Source organism: Centroberyx affinis, unplaced genomic scaffold (genome assembly GCF_046629955.1).
Source record: "Centroberyx affinis isolate AG114_WGS23_722 - 3 ecotype Tasmania unplaced genomic scaffold, CSIRO-AGI_Caff_v1 ptg000801l_1, whole genome shotgun sequence".
In the NCBI taxonomy this organism is placed as follows: Eukaryota; Metazoa; Chordata; class Actinopteri; order Beryciformes; family Berycidae; genus Centroberyx; species Centroberyx affinis.
In genome coordinates this window covers 893159-915743 of record NW_027279405.1, presented here as the reverse complement: position 1 = coordinate 915743, position 22585 = coordinate 893159, and the positions used below count along the sequence as shown (strand labels likewise).

Genomic DNA, 22585 nt, shown 5'->3' with positions numbered 1-22585 from the left:
AACTAATCCCCCTCTGCCTTCCTCTGCTTTGTTTTCATTGAGCATGCGGTAGATGGCCTACAAAAATTAAATGCAGTGTTCAAAATTGTTGTACGTCAAATACAGTAAATCGCGCTGATATTATTTTCGTATTACTTAGTCATATTTTTCAGATAGCAATTATTGTATCGGAGAGATACGTGGGTGTAAAGCAAGACCAGAAAATGCGACTTTTTAGCTTCACGAGTTTCTCAAAACTCTGGGAAGGTTTTGTCGTCCCACTGAGGGAGTTTACACATGGGTAGCTAGCCAGCTAGTTGTGTTGATGACCATCAAATAGTAGGACAAAAATATCCAACTTCTCCCTTTTGATGCCGTTATTGTCATCATGTTGAAATCTAAAACATTCGTTAAGAAGACCCGATCGGGCGGGGTGATGAAAATAGTGCGTGAACACTATTTGAGAGATGATATTTGGTGCGGAAGTGAAGTTTGCACTGAATGCAAACAAGAGTCCACGGAGCTGCAGAAAGATGCGTGTATTGAGAGCAACCTGTGCTCTTTTCCACATTACTTGGTTCCTGACACGAATGTGGTGTTGCATCAGGTAATGTGAAACTTTCGCACGTGTATGATTTCTGCTGGGTCGATTGACTGATTTCATGAGGTTGCACTAATAAACAAGAAGAGGGTTAGAATGGTCTCTGCTTTGTGTGTGTGTGTGTTTTCATGACAAATGTGCGTTGAAACATGTATTATGTAATTAGGAGATGGATGATTCCTTTGTAAAGTACTGGTAATGTTACATCATTATTTTTGACACATCCACAGAAACATCATTTCTGATTCTGAACACCTGTCATTCTCTATTAACCCCGTTTGTTGCTCCTGTCTCCTGTAGATTGACGTGTTGGAGGACCCCGTCATTCGTAACGTGATTATCCTCCAGACTGTCCTCAATGAGGTCCGCCACCGCAGCGCACCGGTCTACAAACGCCTGAAGGACATCATCCACGAGAAAGAGAAACACTTCTACACCTTTACCAACGAACACCACAGGTAGACTGATCATAACAGACTCAGTGCACCTAAATGCAATAACTACTAGTATAGTATAATATGTGGAAATTGGAAAACACATTGTCGAACATAGCACACATCACTCGCTCTAATTTGTTTTTCACATTTCACATTTCACATCCATTTTTGCCAGTTACCACCCCTGTACTAAAAGTGTCAACATTAACAGTAATCTTTTAGACACCATATAGTGCCAATAACAAATGACACTGGCCAATCACAGTTGATCAGTCACAACTATACACTTCTACAAATGAACACTTAGGTAAACACTCCCACACACAGACCTCAGGCAGCCAAGTTCAAACAGTTGCTGTTTAAATCGCTTTCTTGGCCTTTCCACCTTGGTCTTCCTCCCAGGATCTACATTGAATAACATAAAAGTATTAAATCTGTGCGTGTATTCCCCATAATCCTGCCTGAGGAAGAGCACTGAGCTCGAAACACGATGCATACTCTGCATGTGTATAGTCGATATATGTTCATCTTCTCATTATGCGCTGTTGTCTACCGATGTGCTTGTGAAGCTTCAATAAATCGTTGACGTTGCACATGCAAGATGCTTCCAATTCTTTTATTTTGCTTGTATTCCCCCACGACATCCATCCTCTTCATATTCAATTACCTCCTTTTTTTTTACTTTCTATTCCCCCAGAGAGACTTTCATTGAGCGTGAGCCGGGGGAGAGCGCCAACGACCGTAACGACCGCGCCATCCGAGTGGCAGCCAGATGGTACAGCCAGCACCTGAAGACGCCCGAGGCCGACGCAGACGGGCTCAGGGTGGTGCTCATCACCAACGACCAGGGCAACAAGGAGAAAGCTGAGGAGAGCGGCCTGTTGGTGTACAGATGTAAGTGGTCCCACACCGACGAATGAAGAAAATATCATGTGACACAGCAGCAATTTCAAAACAGTTTACAAAGCTTGGCACAGCAGGCATGCACCCCCCAAAACCAATGTTAAAAAATACTGTACATTCTAAAACAATTTGCAGACAGAGTTTGAGAGTCATAGTCTGGTTCAGCAACTATCTATTTTTTGGCCTATGAGAAATCTTCTGTGTGTCAAGGGAGATATTCAGGTTGTTTATCTCAGTAAGGATTGTTCGTCACAAACCACCTCTACTGTATCTACCACTTCTTCACACCTGCTTATTCGTTTCTGTTGTAGGTGAGGAGTACATCAAGAGTCTGATGGCCAATCCTGAGCTTGTGGATCGCCTGGCATTGGCCAGCGACGAGAAGGTAAATATTCACATGCTCCTGTGTCATTTAGGGCAATACATAAATGGGTGAAAGCTATCTCAGCTTCTTAGGTACAGTGAGACTGTATTTAGAATCTAAATCTATATTTTTCATGCTTCATATTCACTCTCATCCCCCTCTATCTCCTTTTCAACCCACTTCCTTTGCTCTTTCTCTGTGCCCCCAACCTCTCTTTCTTCCTCTCTCTCCCCCTCGATCTTTCCTCCCTCCATTCCTTTCCTCTTCCTCCCTCCCTTCGTCTGTTCAGAATGAGATCAGTAGCAGCAAGTTGCTGTTCCCAGAGCACTTACCCCTGTCCAGGATCCAAGCAGGCATCAAGAGCGGCTCCTTCCTCCAGGGCACCTTCAGGGCCAGCAGGGACAACTACCTGGAGGCCACAGTCTTCGTCCAGGGAGAGGGGGAGGACAGCACCGAGGTGTGTATGTCTCTATGTCATTTGCTATCTTGCAGAGCCTAAATGTCCCCAAAATGATAGAAAACTTGGAAAAGTGTTTTCTTGTGAGGACGGTTTTCCAGAGAAAGTATGTGGAAGCGTGTGTTCATCAGCATGTTGTTCCCCCAAGTGCTTTGTCATAGTCTTTGTGTCCAAAAAGACAGAGATGCACCACTCTGCTCCTCACCCCTTCTGATCTCAACTTGATTCTTTATCAATTCTACTCTACTTTTAACAACTCTGTTCTAACTGTCCACTGTCCTCTCTCTCAGGTTCTCCTCCAGGGCCTTCACAATCTGAACAGGGCGGTGCACCAGGATGTGGTTGCCGTGCAGCTGTTGCCACGAGATCAGTGGGTGGCGCCCTCCTCGGTGGTGCTGCAGGACGATGGAGGGGCAAAGGATGATGACAAGGCTGAGGAAGAGGAGGAGGAGAAGGCGGTGAGTCAGGGTTTGACTGACAGGAGGGGGATCGGACTTGTATTTTGTCTGTACTTGCAGTTTGAGGGGGTGCACACTGTTTTCCCTCCCATAGACAGAATGTAATGGCAAGATTGCTTTGTTCTTGGATGTTTATTTGCGACCGAAGTGTATGGATAGACAGAATCTGTGTGTTGTGCTACATAAAAGAGAGCCTGTATAGTCAGTATGGCCTATTTTCCATTGAAAGTCCTCTAATGTCCCCTGTGTTCCTGTGTTTGTGACCAGCTGAAGAGCGCAGCAGTTGAAGCAGCCAAGAAGCCCACTGGCAAAGTAGTGGGAATCATCAAAAGGAACTGGAGGCCATTCTGTGGCATGCTCAATGTCTCCCAGATCAAAGAGGTAACGCTAGGCCACATTACCACATACATTGGTCCTTTGCCTGGTCTGAAAATTTGAAGCGTCCCGAAAATTGGTGTGTGTGTGTGTAAATACTCATAATCTCATCTCATTGAATGTTGTTACCCACATATTGAAAAGTAGAATTGTTGTTACCCACATATTGAAAAGTAGAATTGTTGTTACTGGTTGGTCCAGAAGGGGCGTTTACATCCTTTGCAAGCGACAACATGTTTCCTGTTGGCTTATTTGTTGTGTTGGGAAAGGCATTTTATTGCATCACTCATGAAATAGATAAAGCTTCTGATACCAGAATCTGTGGAAAAAGTCTCTCCTCGCCTTCCCTTTCTGTCTCTCTCTTTTCATAATTTTCTGTTGCTTTCTCTTTTCTTTTTATTAGTCAACTCGGCACCTTTTCACCCCAGCAGACCGCCGCATCCCCCGCATTCGCATCGAGACGCGTCAGGCAGCCACACTGACAGGCCAGAGGATCATAGTGGCCATCGACGGCTGGCCCAAACAATCCAGATATCCAAATGTGAGTGGCACTTCTCCAGATAGCCCAAATTTCTAAACTCCTCTGCATAAAAGTTTTCAAATATCCCACCATGAGCAGTTACGTCTCCACGTGCCCTAATGTGACAGGTAATTGAACCCATCATGTGCTTTCTCCCCTCTCTCAGGGTCATTTTGTGCGCAGTCTGGGCAGTGCGGGGGATAAGCAGACTGAGACGGAGGTCCTGCTGCTGGAGCATGACGTCCCTCACCAGGCCTTCTCTCAGGCCGTACTCAGTTTCCTTCCCAAGATGCCCTGGACCATCACACCAGAGGTAACCACTGCACTTCCTGAGACACCCTGAGCAGTAATGATGGCTGCTCTCCTGTGAGTGCTGTTGATGCTTACTGGATGTATTTCTTATGTTTAGTATTTTTCATATATTGTAGCTTAATGCTGTTTGTTAAAGCATTCACATTTTTGTTGTTAATTTCCTAGTGCTGCTATCAGCCTATATTTTGTGTGTATTTTTGTGTATATTAATGTGTACGTGCGTGTGTGTGTGTTTGTGTGGCAGGACATGGCGGTGAGAGAGGACCTGAGGCAGCTGACAGTGTGCAGTGTGGATCCTCCAGGATGTACTGACATAGACGATGCTCTGCATTGTAGAGAGCTGGACAATGGAAACCTTGAGGTACACACACACACACACAGGATATGTACATACACTAAACATATACTATATGGAGGGTACATTGCAGTGGTAAATATACACATTGTCGAGTAACCGTTGTAATTTATTTGTGTCTCTGTATTTCAAGTTGAGTCTCATGTCCCTCCTTGCTTGCCGTAGGTGGGCGTCCACATTGCAGATGTCAGTCACTTCATCAGACCTGGCAACGCTTTGGACAAAGAAGCTGCCAACCGTGGCACCACTGTCTACCTGTGCGGCAGGGTGAGGAGAAACACACACAGACACACACTTATATCCAAGCGTTTTTGACTTCAATACTAATATTACGTTTAATATCTAAATATTTGGTACCACAATGTGAGGGCAAAAAAGAAACCGTCAAGCATTGTCACAATGCTGGGCTTTATTTTATCCATCTTTGTGATTTGGCTCCCGGTAAAAGTTTTGTTTACCAATTTAGGTGGACTGGGATTTGGTGACCAACTGTTTGACTCTTTGTTGAATTTTGTGCTGACTGTTGTGGTCCACTGTCAAGAGCCAGACTGCAGCTCTGTCTATTACAATTGCTCTCCTTCTTCATCTTTTTACTATTTGAATTAACTTGCCATCTGCACATATATCCCCTCTGGAGGTGTCGCTGAAATGGAATTTCAGCTTGCAGAACACATTTGGTGAAAGTATCAAACATTTACAGAATTCAATTTAATTCAGTCTTTTTTGCAATGGTATTGTAAGTTGTATTGACATTTTAGTCACTGTGACAACAGTATTATATCCTTGCCATGGCCACTTCGAAGAGTTCAGTATGGAATTTGATAAATTATCGATATTTAAGCAGTTTTACTCAAAACAACTGAGATGGACTGAGTTACATGTTGTGTGTGTTTCCACCAGAGGATAGACATGGTTCCTGAGCTGCTCAGCTCCAATCTTTGTTCTCTACGTTCCAGCGTGGAGAGGTGAGGACTTGACACACACACACACACACACACGCACATGCACAAACGCACACACGCTGACACAATCTTCAATGTTTTCAGTGCTTCTGCTCTTCCCAAAATGTTCCTTGGATAAAAAGATCTATCCAGTGTGCTTTGATCCTGCTTGAGCATTAATTAAAGCATTAGTCTTTTTTGTTTTCCCATAAAATCTATAGCCACTACAGTCATACTACTATTTCTGCTGTTCCAGTTGATGGTAATTGAACACAGTGTCTTGGGTAAGATGTTATTCTCTGATTGTGCTGTCCCTCTTCTCACCAGGCTGGCTTTCTCATGTATCTGGGAGATGAACCATAAGGCTGAGATTCTAAAGACCCGGTTCACAAAAAGTGTCATTGACTCCAAGGTACAGTACCAACACACACACACACACACACACACTCACACTCACACACACACACTCACACTCACAGAAAATATGCTTTATCCTCTGTGCATTTGCAAAAACACATGTAACTCAAATGCTGTGCAACAGATACTGCTACCTGACTACTCCCTATTACTCACTGGATTTCATTTATTCATTTCTACAAAAGGAAACTACAATGTTAGATATTTTCAGACATAATTTCCTTGTTTATTTAACATGGATACAGAATCTTTGACATCATCCTTATTCCCTGCTCTCCTTTCTTGCGTCTGACTCGGTCCAGGCGTCTCTGACCTATGCTGAGGCCCAGATGAGGATTGACGACACCAACATGAATGATGACATCACCAAGAGCCTGCGAGGCCTCAACAAACTGGCCAAGATCCTCAAGAAGCAGAGGATAGAGAAAGGGTAGGACTGGGAGTAGGAGCATTCAGTAGACCAGATTTACAAAATGTATGATGGCACATTCTAATGCTATGGAAAAAACACACCGACACTTTTGTGTTGAATTGGTCCAATTTGGGGCTCAATTGCCTGCAAAATCAGAAGAAATTCCCTTCCAGTATTCCAGTTTCCTTATTGGCTTTGATGTGGATTTTAAGTTATCAGTCTACTTAAAAGCCAATAAGGAAACATGGGAATAGAAAACAGCTCACAGGGGTTAATGGATCGTAGCTCCAGTAGCTGTTATATATTTAGAGAAAATCCTACATCAGTTACATTTAACATGAATCATGTTTTGTTGTTGCATTTTGTTTCTTCCAGTGCGTTGACGCTGTCGTCCTTGGAGGTCCGTTTCCACATGGACAGTGAAACCCACGACCCCATTGACCTCCAAACCAAAGAACTCATGTAGGTAGTCGGACAAGGAGCGTTCCTTTGTGGAAACTGCAGAATGCTTGTTGAAATCCTTTGCTCCACATATGCTCCCTTTTCAAAAATGTGGTCATTTTTATGCTAGTTTAGTCTTGTATATTTATATAGCCCTTTATCACAGTCAAGTCTGAAAGCGCTTACATACCATACTACATATATACACACATCATATACATCCTATACTTGGTCATATACAGTACATACTTCATATACATTGTTCACTACACCATATACATACTACACATCATATACTAGATCATACTACACACAAACAATACCATACTACACACCAGAGTCCAGAGTTTTTACAGACTTGTTTTTGGTTGCCTGTAGTTGTTAGATGAATTAAAAAAAAAAAAAAGCCTCAAGCTGTGGCAAACAGTAAGTCTCTCTCTCTCTGACTCTGTGTGTCATACCAAGTTTTGGATATATGTAAAACAAACTAATCTCTCGGTTGTTAGGGAGACCAACTCCATGGTGGAGGAGTTCATGTTGCTGGCCAACATTTCAGTCGCCCAGAAGATCTACGATGAATTCTCAGAGTGCGCACTGCTGAGGAAGCACCCGTCGCCACCTCCGGCTAACTACGACATCCTCACCAAGGCTGCCAAGTCCAAGGTGGGTGGAGATAGATGGTCCTGCACAAGGAATGTTTCAGTTTCCAAGTCATATGCTTGTTTCTTGAGTTCACGTCATTCCTGTCCTCTGTTATTAAGGAAGGATGTGATGTCCATATTTAACACTCACCAGGCGCTTTGCCAGTAAGGGAGAATGTACTTTTATTTCATGCTTTCTGGCAGTGTGTGTCACCTTCTGATGACACAGTTTCTGGCAAGTATCAAAGTATCACACCGTACAAGGAAAGTGAGCTGGAGGAAGTAAGCATTTAACTAGGAATTAAAAGTAGACTGTGTCCTAGTCTTCTGCAAGAAAATGTGCCAAATTAACTCATGGCCATGGGATTGTTTAGCTAAATTGTTAGCTGTACTACCTACATAAAGGAAATCATAGCTGAGTGTGCATTGAAATGAGATGAAAGCAGTGAGTATGTATTTTGTAAAGGGGGGAAATTATTGTAGGTGTCTTGAAATAATAGAGGGCAGATTGAAGCGCATGGCTGTCTACTTATTCTGTTTACACTGAATGTGTCTCTGGATCAAGACGTCAGTGCAAAGTGCAAATACTGGAGCAGTGAGCTAATGTTAGTCTGTTTTTTTTTTTTCGATGACTCATCTACACAGTAATATGAATTTAACGTAAATGACGAATGTGGGGTAAAAGAACAGATGCTCAGCTTTTGATTATGGGTTTTTGGCCTCCATGTAAATCCATGTTCAAATAATAACACCAACCAAAAAAAAACAAAAAACTTTTTTTTAGTTCCCTGTTCCAGTTCTTATGCTTTTGACAATGAACATATGTGAACATGTTAACACCTTTGTTTCTGTCTCGTTAGGGCCTGGAGATCCACACGGATTCAGCCAAGGCGTTGGCCGACTCCCTCGATGTGGCCAAGGTGGACGGCTTCGCGTACTTCAACACTCTACTGCGCATCTTGGCCACTCGCTGCATGATGCAGGCCGTCTATTTCTGTTCAGGCATGGACAACGACTTCCACCACTATGGTCTTGCCTCGCCCATTTACACACATTTCACGTCACCAATTAGGAGGTATGCAAACACACATTCTGTGGATTATACCAATTGCACATCGTGACTGTATGAGTTTGGGTTGGGGACATTTAGGGGGAGTTACAATTACATAATTGATTTCAAACTAGGGCTGCAACTAATGTATATTTTCATTGTTTATTAATCCATACATTATGTTTTCAAGTAATAGATTAATCTTTTAGTCTATAAAATGTCAAAAATAATGACAAATGGCCACCACAAGTTACCAGATTGCCTACTTACTGTAGTCTGGCCAGCAGCCAAAAACAAATTATATGAAACAGAGAAAAGCAAGCAAATCTTAGCATTTGCAAAGCTATAACCACCAAATGTTTGGTATTTTTCTTGATAAATGACTAAAACGATTAATTTAATCAAAATTATAATTGATTTATTTTCTGTCCATTGGTTAATCGTTTCAGCACACACTTGGGAAAATTACCGCAGTACTTTCCAACCTCCTTACAGTGTGTCATCCATCCAATTTCAATTTCCCTGCCCTTCCACTCTATCCGCTTTCCCTCCCTCTGTCCTCCTCGCTCCACCCATCCTTTCCTCCATCCCTCCATAGGTACTCGGACATCATAGTACACCGTCTGTTGGCGGTGGCCATAGGAGCAGACAGCACCTACCCAGACCTGATGGACAAACACAAGCAGTCCGCCCTCTGCAACAACCTCAACTACAGACACAAGATGTCTCAGTACGCACAGAGGGCGTCCGTGGCCTTCCACACACAGGTAAAAACATGCAAGCACACAAACAGACACAGTTGTTTTATTTATGTGAACCTGATTGGGTCACATTCAAAATCCCACTGTTCTTAACCATGATAATTTTAACCTCAGACCTGAAGTAAACCTTTTTCAAAGTAAGAATCAGCAAAATGTCCTCTCTAGTCGTCTTTTCCCATTGTTCAAACTAGGAACAGACCCACACAACAGCACATGCTCTCCTACAAATACATGCTCTTAACTGACCATAATACACACTCTTGTCTTCCCAGTTGTTCTTCAAGAGCCGCGGCATACTGAACGAGGAGGGATTCATCCTGTTTGTGAGGAAGAACGCAATCATCGTCCTCATCCCAAAGTTTGGACTGGAGGGAACAGTCTTCTTTGACGGCAAGGACAAGAGCGGCCCGAACCTTATTTTTGATGAAGAGGTATAAGTCCTTAACGTACATCACCAACACTTCATTACATTTATTCAAGAGTAATTATTTTGATCCCGGATAGGTAGTCATTAGTTTGTGTTTTAGTAACCGAATGTTTACTTTTTTGGGATGGCTAAACTAAAACCATTACTGAATACACTGCTGAGAAGACCTTGTCACTAATCTTGTTTGTGTGTGTGTGTAGGGCCCCACTCTGACAGTATTGCAGCACACCTTCCACATGTTTGATAGGGTGAAGGTGACCATCAGCCTAGACGACTCCAATATTCAGCACCAGAAGATCCGCATGGCCCTGATTGAACCCGTGGTAAGGACTTAGGAGCGAACATGAGTTTTGCTATGAAAAAAAAAAAATCAGTGCACCAAACTAGTGGCACACCTTTTACATCTTCAATTTTAGTCATTTTTCTTCTTCTAGTTTGTCCTTCAGCTACCAGCTTTTCAGCTAGCGGTATCCCTAAGTTTGAAAGAGGAAGGCTTACATGCTGTTTTCAGTTAGTTTACAGCAAGTAAGTTTACCAAAATGCTTAAAATGCCGTTTGGTGGTTTTATTTCAGATCGCTGGTGTGAGTGTTCCAGCCCCAGAGGCTGAACCACAGGCCAAGAAACCCAAACTGGACCGCTGACACAGAAGGCAGCACAGTAATCCACCTCAGCCACCAGTGTTCTCTTCCAAATGGAGAAATCCTCAAAGTCTTTAAGAACCAGACTATGGCAGGTCTCTTTGATGCATTGGCACAATTAACCGTTATACTTGGAGTGATTACGTCCGTTTTATTAATTCTGCCACAGTGAAACTACACTGCCTCTCTCTCCAGCTCCACACTCATTACCCTGCCCTAGTCATTTTACATGCTTTTAAACACACATTGGTTCATAGACAAGGACAGTGTGCAGGGACTGCCCATCATAAATGAACTGTGACTTATTATACAGTGAAGTGGGTCAACTCAACCATTAAAATGTATTTTGTTTTTTACCCAAAGCTGTTGTGTGTTCTCCTGACTCTGCATGAATCCTAATCTGCAAACAGTTTAAATTAGTCGTACAGAGAAACATACACCAACGGATGCTGCACTATTTTCTAGAGCTTTGGATGTTACCTTGAAGATGACAGATCATGTGACATTTTTGGATCTGTTATTAACACTAGATGCACTCACAAAAATATTGTAGAAAGACCCAACTGAGAAACAAACTGAATATGACCTTAAGCCAGACAAAGAGTTCAGGTAGGTTTAATGTGACATGTTCCAGCCCAAACTTAAATTATAAAGGTATACATATGGCTCATTCAATCAGCTTTTAATTAACTAGTGGCATTATTCAGTGTGGTTACACAGGAATAAATAATCTAACCATCACACATAAGATCCACAAGTAATTTCAACCAATGAATCGTTACTTGTTCAATTAAAAAAAAAAAAAAAAATCATGTGTACATGCTATATTCAAATTCATAATAAACAGTTTTTATAAAACCATAAATACAGTACAAATTTGTCAAATGAAAGTCAAGATTTATCAGTCCCTTGTTTATGTCGGCACCAAATGGAGAAAGTTAAATGTCATTAGCATCAATACAGCATCGAAGGAGGTTACTGTTGTGCAAGTTCAGTGCAGAAATGACAACCTGAAATTTTCTCTTCGCTGTTGTCACACTAGTGTACTGGCCACAGGTTCAAAAACAACTTTTGATTTAAGATCATGGTTTTCCTATTGGCTTACAGTGGTACTAAGGTAAGAGCTGTGGGCAAACCTACCCCTTCTAAACTGTGATGAAACCTTTATGACCATTGTTTTCTTAGTCGAGGAGCTTGTGATGTGCTGATGCTTGATCTTCTGCTAACACTTTTTCAGGGTGGGAAGTGAAAAGTGGGGAGTAAAGTAAAGGTTTTGGCTAGTATTCACTAGCCAAAACCTTAGCCAGTGGAGACAACAGCTCTAAAACTAGTGCCCAAAACCAATCACAACCATTTGTATCACACCCATACCTCTGTTTGGTTTAAGCCTGGCCCAAAAGTGTGAACCAAATGACTTTGACATGAACACCTCAAACATTGTGTAAACTTGTATTTGATTGCATAATCATCAATCTTAGGCTTCAACTGGAAGAGGATCCCTTGTAAAAGCACCAATCAGATGGCTGGCTCAGTGATGAGGGTAAAACGCCTGGAACATAACAAGAAATGTACTTTAAGATTCTATATAAAAAAGGAATTTGAAACCAAATCCCTGTCTGTGTGATTATAATAATTGCATAACTGCCCTTGGTGCGTGTTTGTGTGTGCAAAATCAAATGAATCAATAACCATACCCACCTGACTAACTGATAAGTGTGTATGGTACTATTTTAGTACAGACTATATTGTTATTTGCAAAGAATTGTTACTATATTAGGTGCAAAGACACATTCAGTGAGTGAATTCATAGCCCTGTGTCAGTGTATGGGGTCTAGTACCTTAACTTTAGTGTTCTTAGTGAATGGGAAGGCCTCCTCTGCTAGGTTTGAACTGAAGGACTCCTTGCTGTGACAGTCTGAGCTGAGGCCATCTATGAGACTGGCAGCGCCCGCTGAGGTGGTGTTGTACCCACTGTCCACCTGGACACACACACACAAACAAACAAACCACAATCAGTTACCAATATCCAGTTAAACAGACAAACATATCAACAGTTACTCTCTGATAAAGATCATGGCATGTGGATTCTGCAGCAGAGGGCTTCATTTGGCCACAAGTAAACAAAATGCCCACTAAGAGCAATATCAAATAGACATTACATCAATATTTTTTGTCATATATACACATGGAGACAAATTCTATGCACATTTCCAGATATAAAAATAATGACAAACATTAATATATGATGAAATTGTTTCTTGTTCTATACACTCTTTTATTGTATTTATTAATGTTATTTGTTTTAGAAAGCACCTTGTAAAAGTTGTTTAGAAAAGTACTAATAAAGTTCATTATTATTATAAAAGCCTGGAAGATGACCCTCACACAAACCTGCATGCTGGAGTCGTAGCGTATGCTGCTTCCCTCAGCGAGAAGAGACACAAATATCTGCGAGCTCTCTGCTGCCGACACATTGCCCATACGAGAGCTGGTCAGCTGCACCGAAGGCCCCCCGGCCTCCTCCTCTTCCTCCCCTTCAACAATATCCTCCAACCTCCCTTCCATCCCCATCTCCTTCTCTTCCTCCATTTTCACAGGTTCCAGAAGATCCAAGCCGACTCCCTCACTGAGACCGCCTAAACCCAGACACGGCTCGGCGTTACTGAGGTGAAAGTCCCGGGCCAGGGGGGAAGGTGGGTCGAGCTCCATAGAGGGGAGAGAGGTTGAGGGGAGATGGTCCTCATGCTCCTGAGTGTCCTGAAGCTTAGGGTTGAGGATTGGGGAGATGAGGGGTGGGGAGGCCCAGCATCGAACTCTGGGCCTGGGCTTGGACCTGCTGTTGTGCTGGTGCTCGTTGTGGCAATGGAGCTGGTGCGGGGAACAGCTACGGATGGGAGAGCAACCCTCGACAAATGGGCTCTCAGTGCAGGAGTTGACATCCATGTCTAGAGGGACACCGTCTGGAGTTAGGAAGCTCAGCTGTTTCCTCTCAGCTAAGGAAGGGAGGGGGATAAACAAAGAGAAGAAGAATGAGAGACAAAACACAGATCTCAGATTTAGCAGTGAAGACTAAAACTAATCAATCAAAGCAGTGTATTATTTAATACCATTTTCAATGATCTTTCAATAATTTTTAACAGTAAAACACTTTCAAAGATATATTTTTTTTAATTAATTCAGTAGTTTGTAAAATATTTATTTTTTGGGCATTACAGATTTTGATATGAATTCCGTAACAAGTAGTCTACCTGAGCCTGTGGGTGTGTGTGCTGATTGTGGACCAATAGGAGAAAGAGTAGGGGAGGCGAAGCCGGCAGGAGACGACCTATCAGGGAACAGAGGACTGGGGATGCTGCCCAGGCTGCAGTCACGGAAACGACCATGCTGGATGGGACTGGACGAGAACTGGCCCTGAGGTAAGGAGAATACAAATTATTTTTTGATTTAAGAAAGAAAAGGTTTCTTTTGGACCAATACACTTTCCATCCAGTTTGAAAGTGCACAGCCAACTGCCTCTGAGCTAAAAATCAACTGAAGTAAAATGTGTGTTTTTTTTGGAACACAGTCTTCATTACTCCACTCACTGTGGAGGGGGTCGGAGCTCCCGTGCAGCAGGACAAAGGGGAGGAGAAGATGGAGGACATAGCTTCTCCCTCAGATCCTTCACCCCCACCCACCACTCCCTCGCCTCCTTGGCCCAGCGGCGGCCTCTGCTCACTGGTATGGGCTCTCTCCGGGCTTGGCGGGCTGGAGTTGTCGGACCCGCTGTTGATGCTGCCTTGGCCGTCGAGGAAGAGTTTTCGTCTCAGGGAGGAGGAGCTAAGGCTCTCCTGAACCGCCTCACACACCTCCTCACAGCGGTAATATTCTCCTGAAAGAAACAGTCCGACAGACACATGAGTGACTTCATAACATAATACTGTGTCAGGATATATTCTCTGACTTTGATTATGTAGGTATTTAGTGGAGGCCTACCTAGAATTTTCTCCAAATCAAACGCTGCAGGTAACGAAAGGGCCGTCTGACAGGCAACTGCAACACAAACATGCCAAGAGAAGCAAACAAGTTACTATCTAGTAGAGGCAAAAGCAGAGAATGAAGTCATGTTTGCAAAAAGTAGATTTATCTCAAAGAAGATACCAACCTGTGAGTTTTTCTGGCTCCTCAGTAATCAGTGGTGACGCAGAACCTAAAAGTGCAAGGACACAACACAGTACAGGCTTAAATAATGTATGACACCAAAATACAATGTGTGAAATCAAAGGCAAAGCAAAGGATAGCAAAATGCAACCATGAAAGAATCTCAGCTGTTAAAAGTAATATAAACGCAGAAAAAATATTTATGAACATAATGAGATTACTCACTTTTCTTATCATGAATCTGAATGGCTTTCCTGGTGGCTGGGGCCGCCCAGGGAGAGGGGACTATGGCTCCTTTGGTGAAAAACTTTTTGGAAGACAGACAAATGACACAAACAATCAGGTATGAAATTTGAAATGAGCGTATGAAGTAAAATCAACATATTAGACTTAGACATGTTAGATCATCAGCATACCTGTTCAATAGCATTCTGCCGCTTCTCCTCAATGTCAGAATCCGTCCTGGATGTTTGGGAGAAGAAAAAAAAGTTTTTACACTCCATCCAATACCATCCATTGTTTCTCAGCACATTTGCAATCCAGATTTTATAAAGTAAGACAGACTTAGTAATGTAAACATCAGTTTTTAGTATTTCAGTTTTCAGACATATGAATTATACTTACACATACTATATAAGTGAAAGGAGACAGGGAAGGTAGTAGGGAGACAAATGACTGCAGATGCACACCAACTGAATATCTACAGTATATGTCTACTACAACCGTTGCTGTATCACTCCATACCTTGTCTGGCTGAGGTAAAAGGACTGCCGCTGGATGTCCTCTGGGTCTATGTGCACTGGCAGAAGACTGGCCATCTCATCAATAGACCAGTTAAACTTAGCTGGAGTCTGGGAGGGAGAGAGAGATGAAGAAGTGATAGGGGAGAGGAGGAGGGGTGACAGCAAAACAAAATAATTACTTCAGTAAAGTAAGAAGGGAAGAATATAGACATTTGCACAAAGAAGTGTATGTGACTGTGTATATGTTTGTCTGTATGTCTCAAAGATTTAAGTTTAATGTGTCATAGGCCAATGTGTTGCATGTGTTAGTTGTGTTCAAACCTACAGCTTTGCAGGGCTTGGACTTGAAGACGGAGGGGCTTGGCACCAGGGGTTCCCGGAGGTGGTGGTAGTCATTGGGACTCTCAAAGGGGTTCCTGATGGAAGGCCTGCCTGGAGTCTCTGGTGTGATCTGTAGCTCAACATGGTCCCCCATCTTAGCTGGACAAAACAAAGCTCCTAGTTAGCAACTAGTCATCATAGTCAATCTTGCCAAACCCTAATGCGATCAAACAGGAGAGGCTATGTCAGCACTCAGTAGCTTAAAAAACTTAACCTAGCGTTAACTAACTAACGTAACTTAATTTCGCAAGCTACTTCCTCTGCTTTGCTACTTGCCATATAAACTCTTAGAAGCAACTGGCAAAATTACGTTAACGTTAGTAGATATACTTCCTCCTGCTCTTTCTTTCTCAGCACCGCAATTTGCTTCAAAAAGCGAGATGTAAATTGCTAGCCATAATTGAGATTTGTCGTTGATACTTACAATTATAAGTCAACGAAGGCACTGGACACACAGCTAAAAACAACCTTCATTGAACAAGCAGCAGTGAGAGGTTCAAACGTTTATTTCAATTTCCCCACAAGGCTCGCTAGCCAATAGAAATGTTACAGGAAGTGCATGGGAACCAATGGACGCCTAGTATCGTCACTTCCTCTAATAGCGTTTTTTTCTGGTATGGTTTGGAGGGAAGGCTAGCTAGCTGCTAATGAATACATCCTAACGTTTATGCATTTCTAATTGCAAAAGAGCATGGGCTCAGTTCTATAATGCACATAAGGCAATCAAAGTCTTCTGTTTGAACTGCCAAATAACTCATTGATCCGGTATCGGGTCAGCGACGTCTTCTACTCTTGCTAGATAGCCACCTAGTTAGTTAACGCTAACATTAGCTAGCCAATGCTGTCTAACTGAATTAATTCAGTGTGAAGGGGCATCATTCATCACCATGGCAAGTGCAGCAAACGCAAACATGAACGCAGTCCGGGAGACAATGGACGGTAAATATTTTTAAAGTAGCCTAGTAGCAAGCTAAGTTCGCATATTTGAGACCTACGATCAGACATTGATAGCCTGTGATCTAGCTTTTTTTGCTCACCCTAGCTTGTTTAGTAACAATTTTACTAATGCTGGCAAACTGCTGAGTGTTTTGTTGTCAGTACTCAACATGTTGCCATAGTAACTTCTATCAATACCAACAAGCCCACCACTTCCATCTCGAAACACTCAATTCAAACTCAAAGCCGGACGTGTGTGGATGTGTAAATGTCAATATCCATGCCAAACGATGTTCATCTTGTGATGCAACTGATGAGTTGAATTATGGCTAAAAGTCTAAGCATATGTGCTGTACTGGTGGAAGGATACTGGTGGATCTTGGGATAATGTAATGAATGTATTTCCTCCTGTCAGTTCTGTCATCTGTCAACCATTCAATCAATCAGTCAGTCAGTCAGCAAACAACTATTTCCAAACTTTAATCACAGAGCCTTTCAATCAGACAACCATCCTCGCCTCCTTTTTCAGCTAATTCCATTTCCTTCCCTGATCCCCGATTCCCACTAACAAAGCGCAGTTGTTAGGATAGGAGGTGCAGCAATCAAGCTAGTTTTGTCTTGCTGTCATTGTGTGATTGAGATCTGACTTGTCTCCCTTTTCCTCCGATAGTGCTATTGGAGATCTCCAGATTGCTGAACACCGGCTTGGACATGGAGTCTCTGTCCATCTGCGTGCGGCTGTGTGAGCAGGGCATCAACCCAGAGGCCCTGTCATCGGTTATCAAAGAGCTGCGTAAAGCTTCGGACTCACTCAAGGTACAGAGACAGGCTGCCAAATAGCTTGATTGCATACTGTTCAGCCAGAATGTTTTTGTAGTGGTGGACATCATTTTTATTCCGAGTCCTGGATTTAGGCCTAGTCCTATTTCCACTAACATCTCCAGTACCTGTTGAGATTTCAAAACAGCTTTTAAAAACCTATATAATTAACCAGCAAACATTTAGATGCGGAATAGAAGTTGATACAACAGCCTGCACCAACGTTGAAAACCTGTGTAATGCCAAAATGAAAGTTGAGATGACGTCTGTAGTCCATGTTGCTGCTACTTACATGGTTTTGTGAGATCAGGACCTAAATATCTTTCTGATATCAGTTCAAAACCGTTTACAAAGCCCTTTCAATCAACTTTCTTTTTTTTACTGTGCCACAATACATTATGAAAATATGAAAATTTTGTGTTCATTTAGGTTGTTGTTGAACTTGGCCTCTTCCTGCACATCACCATCTGTCAGATGCTTGCTGGGAATACAGTATATGGACTATTGTACTGTAATTGTCCCATATTTGTTTTTGTGCCAAACAATAAGCCCAGATAATGTATGAAGGGGTCTACTCAGGGCTATTTTCCACTACTACTAAATGAATGAGGGAAGCATTGGAATTGATATTATGTTGAGGGGCACTGGTACCAGGGTAATATCTGACCTACGAGCAAGAAGAGAAGCTGAGGAGAGAAACATTTATTATTGATTATTTTGTGTAGTCCATGTGTTTTACTCACACTTTAGACTCTTGTGGCAACACTGTCCTCTCTTTATTTTCCCTCTAATTTGGAAACAGGATATTTCACAGTTACAAGTTGTCGTGTGTAGAATTTTAGCCTGTCGATAAAGCAGGCATGAATTGATAATACAATATAGAATGTATAGTGATATAATGTGATTAATGCACCATGTGTTGTATTTAAGTTGCATGATGTTGAATCACTATTTGCTCATTGTTTTTCAGGCTTCTGAAAACTGCACCAACTGAAGATGCAACCTGATCACTTCAGTTTGAGTCCTTAAATGAGATCAGATCCGGTTCCTGGATTTGTACTACAGAGGACTCTCCAACCAATCAGATTTCTCTCTGTGTGTTGGCACTCGGTCCTCTGTGCCTCCTCGGCCACCCACATGTTCCTGTTATGTGCTTTCACTTTGGTCTGAGTTTTTGTACACAGGTGTGGTCCTCGTTCATCTTCTTAAATGCAAAGCTTCTCCCAACATACAGACACACACGGAGCCATTCTGCCTCAAATTTAGGCTTTAGGCTCCATGTTTTTCCTACAACTACTTGCAAACTGTAAGTTAACAGGGGCGTTTGCATTGACATCCTGCCTTAATGTAAGAGCATACTCCTCTCAGTTTATATTCTGACAACTCTGTAGCACTTTTCATGATGATAATGAGGGAGTGATGGGTTTTGTTTTGTTTTTCTAAGATGTTGGATTTTTTTTTTGTAAATGTCAGCAATTTATTGTGAATTGTATTTGGTTTTGTGTAAGCATAATGTGTTTTTCAATTTTGCTTGTTCACATTCTGCCATGTCCTTTGTCTCCATGACCATCAATGATGAATGAAGTCTAAATTAAAAGTGTTACAATCAACAGCCACCAGGTGGTGTTGTGCCTTTTTAATTCAATCCTCCAGGTATTCATTTGGTGGTAAGGTACCATGTTCTACCAATGCAAATTTCATAACTGACAAATTTGCCTGATACTGCATCTTAGAAACGGGCATATAGTGTTGTGATTTTCTTCAGGTATTTAAGCAACATTTCCCCCATACATTCATTTCTGAATGTAAAGGAATTAGCAAATTAATTCAAAACAAAAACTGTTTCATAGTTTTTTTTTGGTTTGGTTAAAATGACATGATTCTTACAGGATTCCACTCATGTCAGGAGCTTTATCTTTTGTGATTTTAAAAAGGGAACAAAATCTTCTGTAACACTATAGGTGAAAATGACGAAGATATGGGTAGGATATTGAGTACATGGTTGACCACATCCACAGCCTACATACTGCACAGTAGAGAAAACCAGAACAAGGGTCATTTTTTTTTACTCCTGTCTACTCAGCAGCATGTACTGTTGAACTGAATTTAAGAAATCTTTGGCCCCTTTTGTTTTTGTGTTCTATCCACAAAAAAGGATTTAGGATATATTGCAAACTTGACAAAAAAAAATGTCTTTGATCAACCAGAAGTGAAACCCCTGCCATCATGTATCCAACCACACAGCGCATTGTTTTGTTTCTCCACTGTCTGTAAAATAGCTCTATTCATCTTCTAGACGAGGGAAAATGCTGAGAGCACAGAACATCCCTCCACAGGCCAATATATGAGCTAGCAGCGACCCCTCATCCGCAAAGGGCTTGTATCAGTAGCTTGTGTGTGTGTGCGTCTCCATGTGGGTGAGTTTAAGTGTTCATACAGCACAGTAGATGTCTACAAATGAGATACCCCCCTAAGCCATCTGACAGTTTAACGCCTCGCCCCTCACAGACACACGCCGTGAGAGAGAGAGCAGGAGTGTCTGTGTAAGCATTTCTGTCTCCTCCTGCTTCGTCTCGTCCTCTTGACTGACACGCTGTGGGTCTGAATCTCTGGACCGCTCCTTTGATCTCTTAACACAGGATCTCTCTGTTCCTCAACACCAGCATCATGTTAGCCAACTATGAGAGGCATACAAATTCAGTACAGTGGTACAGTCTCCCTGAGAGCCTATAAACCTAAACAACCCCTGGCCTCTGTGGGGGGTGAGCTGGTGTTGATGCGGGGAGACCCACATTAAAACCCTTTCTTTTTACAAAGGAAAGGGTCTCTTGATTGGCTAAAATGGGCGTGGGATTCAGGATGCATTTCTCCCTGTTTGATGTGTTTGAAGGGTTTCTCCTTATGCTAGCCAGTTACTTTGATCTCTGTAAAACAAAATATTCCCAAATCCCATAGTCCTGACTGAGAGATTAGTGCCCATATATGCATAAACATCTAAGAATAGAGCACTCAACTAGGGCACTGGCCAGGTCACATGACCACATAAACTTAAGAGGCAAGCAGGTCCTCACATTAAAACTTCTAAAGATGCTTAGAATATGTCTAATGATTATACAGGCTCAGGATTGTTTGTCTGATGAGTGAAGGTGTTCTCTTGTTTCTTCACAAACAAGAGATCATGTGCTGCAGTGATTGTTTCAGAGGTGGAAATACTGCGATTCAACCATCCTATATATTCCAATAGTTATTAGGCTGATAAGTGTACACCAGTGTATTCTAAATTCCCAGAAAAAAACATTCTAGGCAGCTTATATTTTATACAACTGTGTATATCCTCAAGAAACCCTGTTAACATAGTAGGGCTGGGCAATAATCCAATTTGATTGTTTATCGTCTTTCAGTGGCATCATATCATGATGATATGATGATATTGTAATACACAATTCTGTTTGATAAATTGATGATAACAAGCAAATATTATTTAAAACCTCTGACAAAATGAGGTATGAAACATTTTAAAGAATATTATTTGAAAATTTCAAAGTTTTGTTTGACATCACACTTAACAATGCCTTGCAGTTCAATGTGATAAACATCAATTTGATTATTTAATGATGATTTTGCATACGTAAGCCATATTTTGATATATATCGATGCCAAAAAAATTCCTTATGATTATCATGATATTGTTTTCACCCGTATCCCCCAGCCCTATAACATAATTTGTTGTGGTACTGTTGATAAATGTCTCTAAATATTTTAGTACCTGATGGAGCTTGTCTGTCCCTCATCCTTAAGGAATCGCCTTAAAGCATCACCTATTGATGTGTTTGCCCTAAGAGGAGTTCAGTGACCTTGTTAGAGCTGCAATATAACACCCTTGATTAAATACATGCCACACTTTTACTCCATAAGATTATACTATTTAGGTCCCAATTAAATTCATAGCAAGGAAATTGGATCATAAACTCTTTAAAGGATCGTTAACAATCATTAGACGGGATAATGGCATAGCAATCAAAATATGTTTAAAAAACTTTGAAAGTCTTTTAGTGACTTTGTTGTTTTTGGACGTATTCCAAACTGATTAATGTGGAATTGATTGATTTACAGTTGTAATTAGCTGTCTCCTGCATAGATGCATAATAATCATATATCTGCTCGCTTGTTTTAAGGTATTAATTGGTTTCATTAACAAAAGCAGTTAATTGAATAACAATTAACAAAGTTGACAATGGCATCAACACAGTACGTGTAAACTCCCTTGTGTTTTCCCTATGATGATAATGAAACCACCTTTTATCAGATTGGAATTTTGTGTGTTGGACTATGTAATGACTAATATCATATTGGGCTTATTAGTTTATTCGAGTGGCTCACTGATGCGTTGAGCTGGTATTGAACGCGCTGTGTTTAACAGGTAGGCACCATATGCTGCGTTAATCAGACATTGGAATCACATTTGGTTGTTAAATGGTCTTCTAATAAAAGCCGGTACTAAAACAACTTGAGCTAATTCAATATCAGACTAGTTTGGGTGAAGTGAACAGCTGTTCATATTTGTTGAATTGTTTTAACCTTCCTTCTCTCATTTGAGTTTTTTTTTAGGGTTTAATTCCAGTTGCCTGTTTGTTCCTCAACTTTCCGTGTGGAAAATAGAGATGGAGGGTGGACTAGCTGTCCACTCTCCTTAAAAGAAGACAATGCCAGGCATATTGTAGTGACAGCTTGCATTGTGTGCGTGTGTGTGTGTTTGTGTGTGTGTGTCAGTCTGTCAGTCTGTCTGTCTCTCTGTCCGTGTATATATATGTGTGTGTGTGTGTGTGTGTGTGTGTGTGTTTGTATGTAGGAGACAGGAAAAGAGCATGTGTGTGTATATTAGAAAAATAGTAGAAAAATAGAGAGAATGTGTGTGTGTGTGTGTGTGTTACAGTGACAGCTTGTATTCTCCGTGATTAATGATGTGCTGTGTGACTTGATAAGTGCTGCGGAGGACCAACGCTTGTTTCAATTAGACCTTGTGAAGGTCGCGACGCCACGCCGGCCTCTCATTATCATATCCATAATCAATCCAC

At 41.7% G+C, this 22585-nt stretch overlaps 3 protein-coding genes across 3 annotated transcripts; 2 read left to right on the top strand and 1 right to left on the bottom strand.

Moving 5' to 3' along the window:
* Positions 1 to 306: 306 nt before the first annotated feature.
* On the top strand, positions 307 to 10853 carry dis3 (DIS3 exosome endoribonuclease and 3'-5' exoribonuclease). The gene is made up of 21 exons (XM_071520412.1): positions 307 to 586; positions 881 to 1038; positions 1715 to 1911; positions 2232 to 2305; positions 2574 to 2741; positions 3032 to 3199; positions 3467 to 3580; positions 3978 to 4115; positions 4261 to 4407; positions 4651 to 4767; positions 4927 to 5028; positions 5662 to 5726; positions 6030 to 6114; positions 6422 to 6549; positions 6907 to 6993; positions 7479 to 7635; positions 8474 to 8688; positions 9263 to 9431; positions 9698 to 9856; positions 10053 to 10175; positions 10426 to 10853. Exons 1-21 carry the CDS (start codon positions 368 to 370, stop codon positions 10492 to 10494), a joined length of 2859 nt encoding a protein of 952 aa, XP_071376513.1. The 5' UTR covers positions 307 to 367; the 3' UTR covers positions 10495 to 10853.
* A 1077-nt stretch (positions 10854 to 11930) lies between these two features.
* Positions 11931 to 16225, bottom strand: bora (bora aurora kinase A activator). Its single transcript, XM_071520413.1, has 12 exons — positions 16180 to 16225; positions 15700 to 15854; positions 15376 to 15482; positions 15048 to 15093; positions 14857 to 14938; positions 14636 to 14680; positions 14467 to 14523; positions 14076 to 14362; positions 13740 to 13902; positions 12883 to 13484; positions 12330 to 12470; positions 11931 to 12040 (listed from the first exon to the last, which is right to left on the bottom strand). The coding sequence occupies exons 2-12, from the start codon at positions 15847 to 15849 to the stop codon at positions 12020 to 12022; spliced, it is 1701 nt and encodes a 566-aa protein (XP_071376514.1). The 5' UTR covers positions 15850 to 15854; positions 16180 to 16225; the 3' UTR covers positions 11931 to 12019.
* A 139-nt stretch (positions 16226 to 16364) lies between these two features.
* On the top strand, positions 16365 to 19126 carry mzt1 (mitotic spindle organizing protein 1). The gene is made up of 3 exons (XM_071520442.1): positions 16365 to 16694; positions 17362 to 17507; positions 18481 to 19126. Exons 1-3 carry the CDS (start codon positions 16643 to 16645, stop codon positions 18502 to 18504), a joined length of 222 nt encoding a protein of 73 aa, XP_071376543.1. The 5' UTR covers positions 16365 to 16642; the 3' UTR covers positions 18505 to 19126.
* Positions 19127 to 22585: the final 3459 nt, after the last annotated feature.

Excerpts from the sequence above, each read along its gene's own strand:
- mzt1 (XM_071520442.1), top strand. The coding sequence starts at position 16,643 with ATGGCAAGTGCAGCAAACGCAAACATGAACGCAGTCCGGGAGACAATG. Across the intron at positions 16,695-17,361 it reads AGTCCGGGAGACAATGGACG|TGCTATTGGAGATCTCCAGA; the intron begins GTAAATATTTTT and ends TTCCTCCGATAG. Across the intron at positions 17,508-18,480 it reads AAGCTTCGGACTCACTCAAG|GCTTCTGAAAACTGCACCAA; the intron begins GTACAGAGACAG and ends ATTGTTTTTCAG.
- bora (XM_071520413.1), bottom strand. The coding sequence starts at position 15,849 with ATGGGGGACCATGTTGAGCTACAGATCACACCAGAGACTCCAGGCAGG. Across the intron at positions 14,939-15,047 it reads GGCAGAATGCTATTGAACAG|TTTTTCACCAAAGGAGCCAT; the intron begins GTATGCTGATGA and ends TCTTCCAAAAAG. Across the intron at positions 13,485-13,739 it reads ACACACACCCACAGGCTCAG|CTGAGAGGAAACAGCTGAGC; the intron begins GTAGACTACTTG and ends TCCCTTCCTTAG.
- dis3 (XM_071520412.1), top strand. The coding sequence starts at position 368 with ATGTTGAAATCTAAAACATTCGTTAAGAAGACCCGATCGGGCGGGGTG. Across the intron at positions 3,581-3,977 it reads ATGTCTCCCAGATCAAAGAG|TCAACTCGGCACCTTTTCAC; the intron begins GTAACGCTAGGC and ends TCTTTTTATTAG. Across the intron at positions 6,115-6,421 it reads AAAGTGTCATTGACTCCAAG|GCGTCTCTGACCTATGCTGA; the intron begins GTACAGTACCAA and ends GACTCGGTCCAG.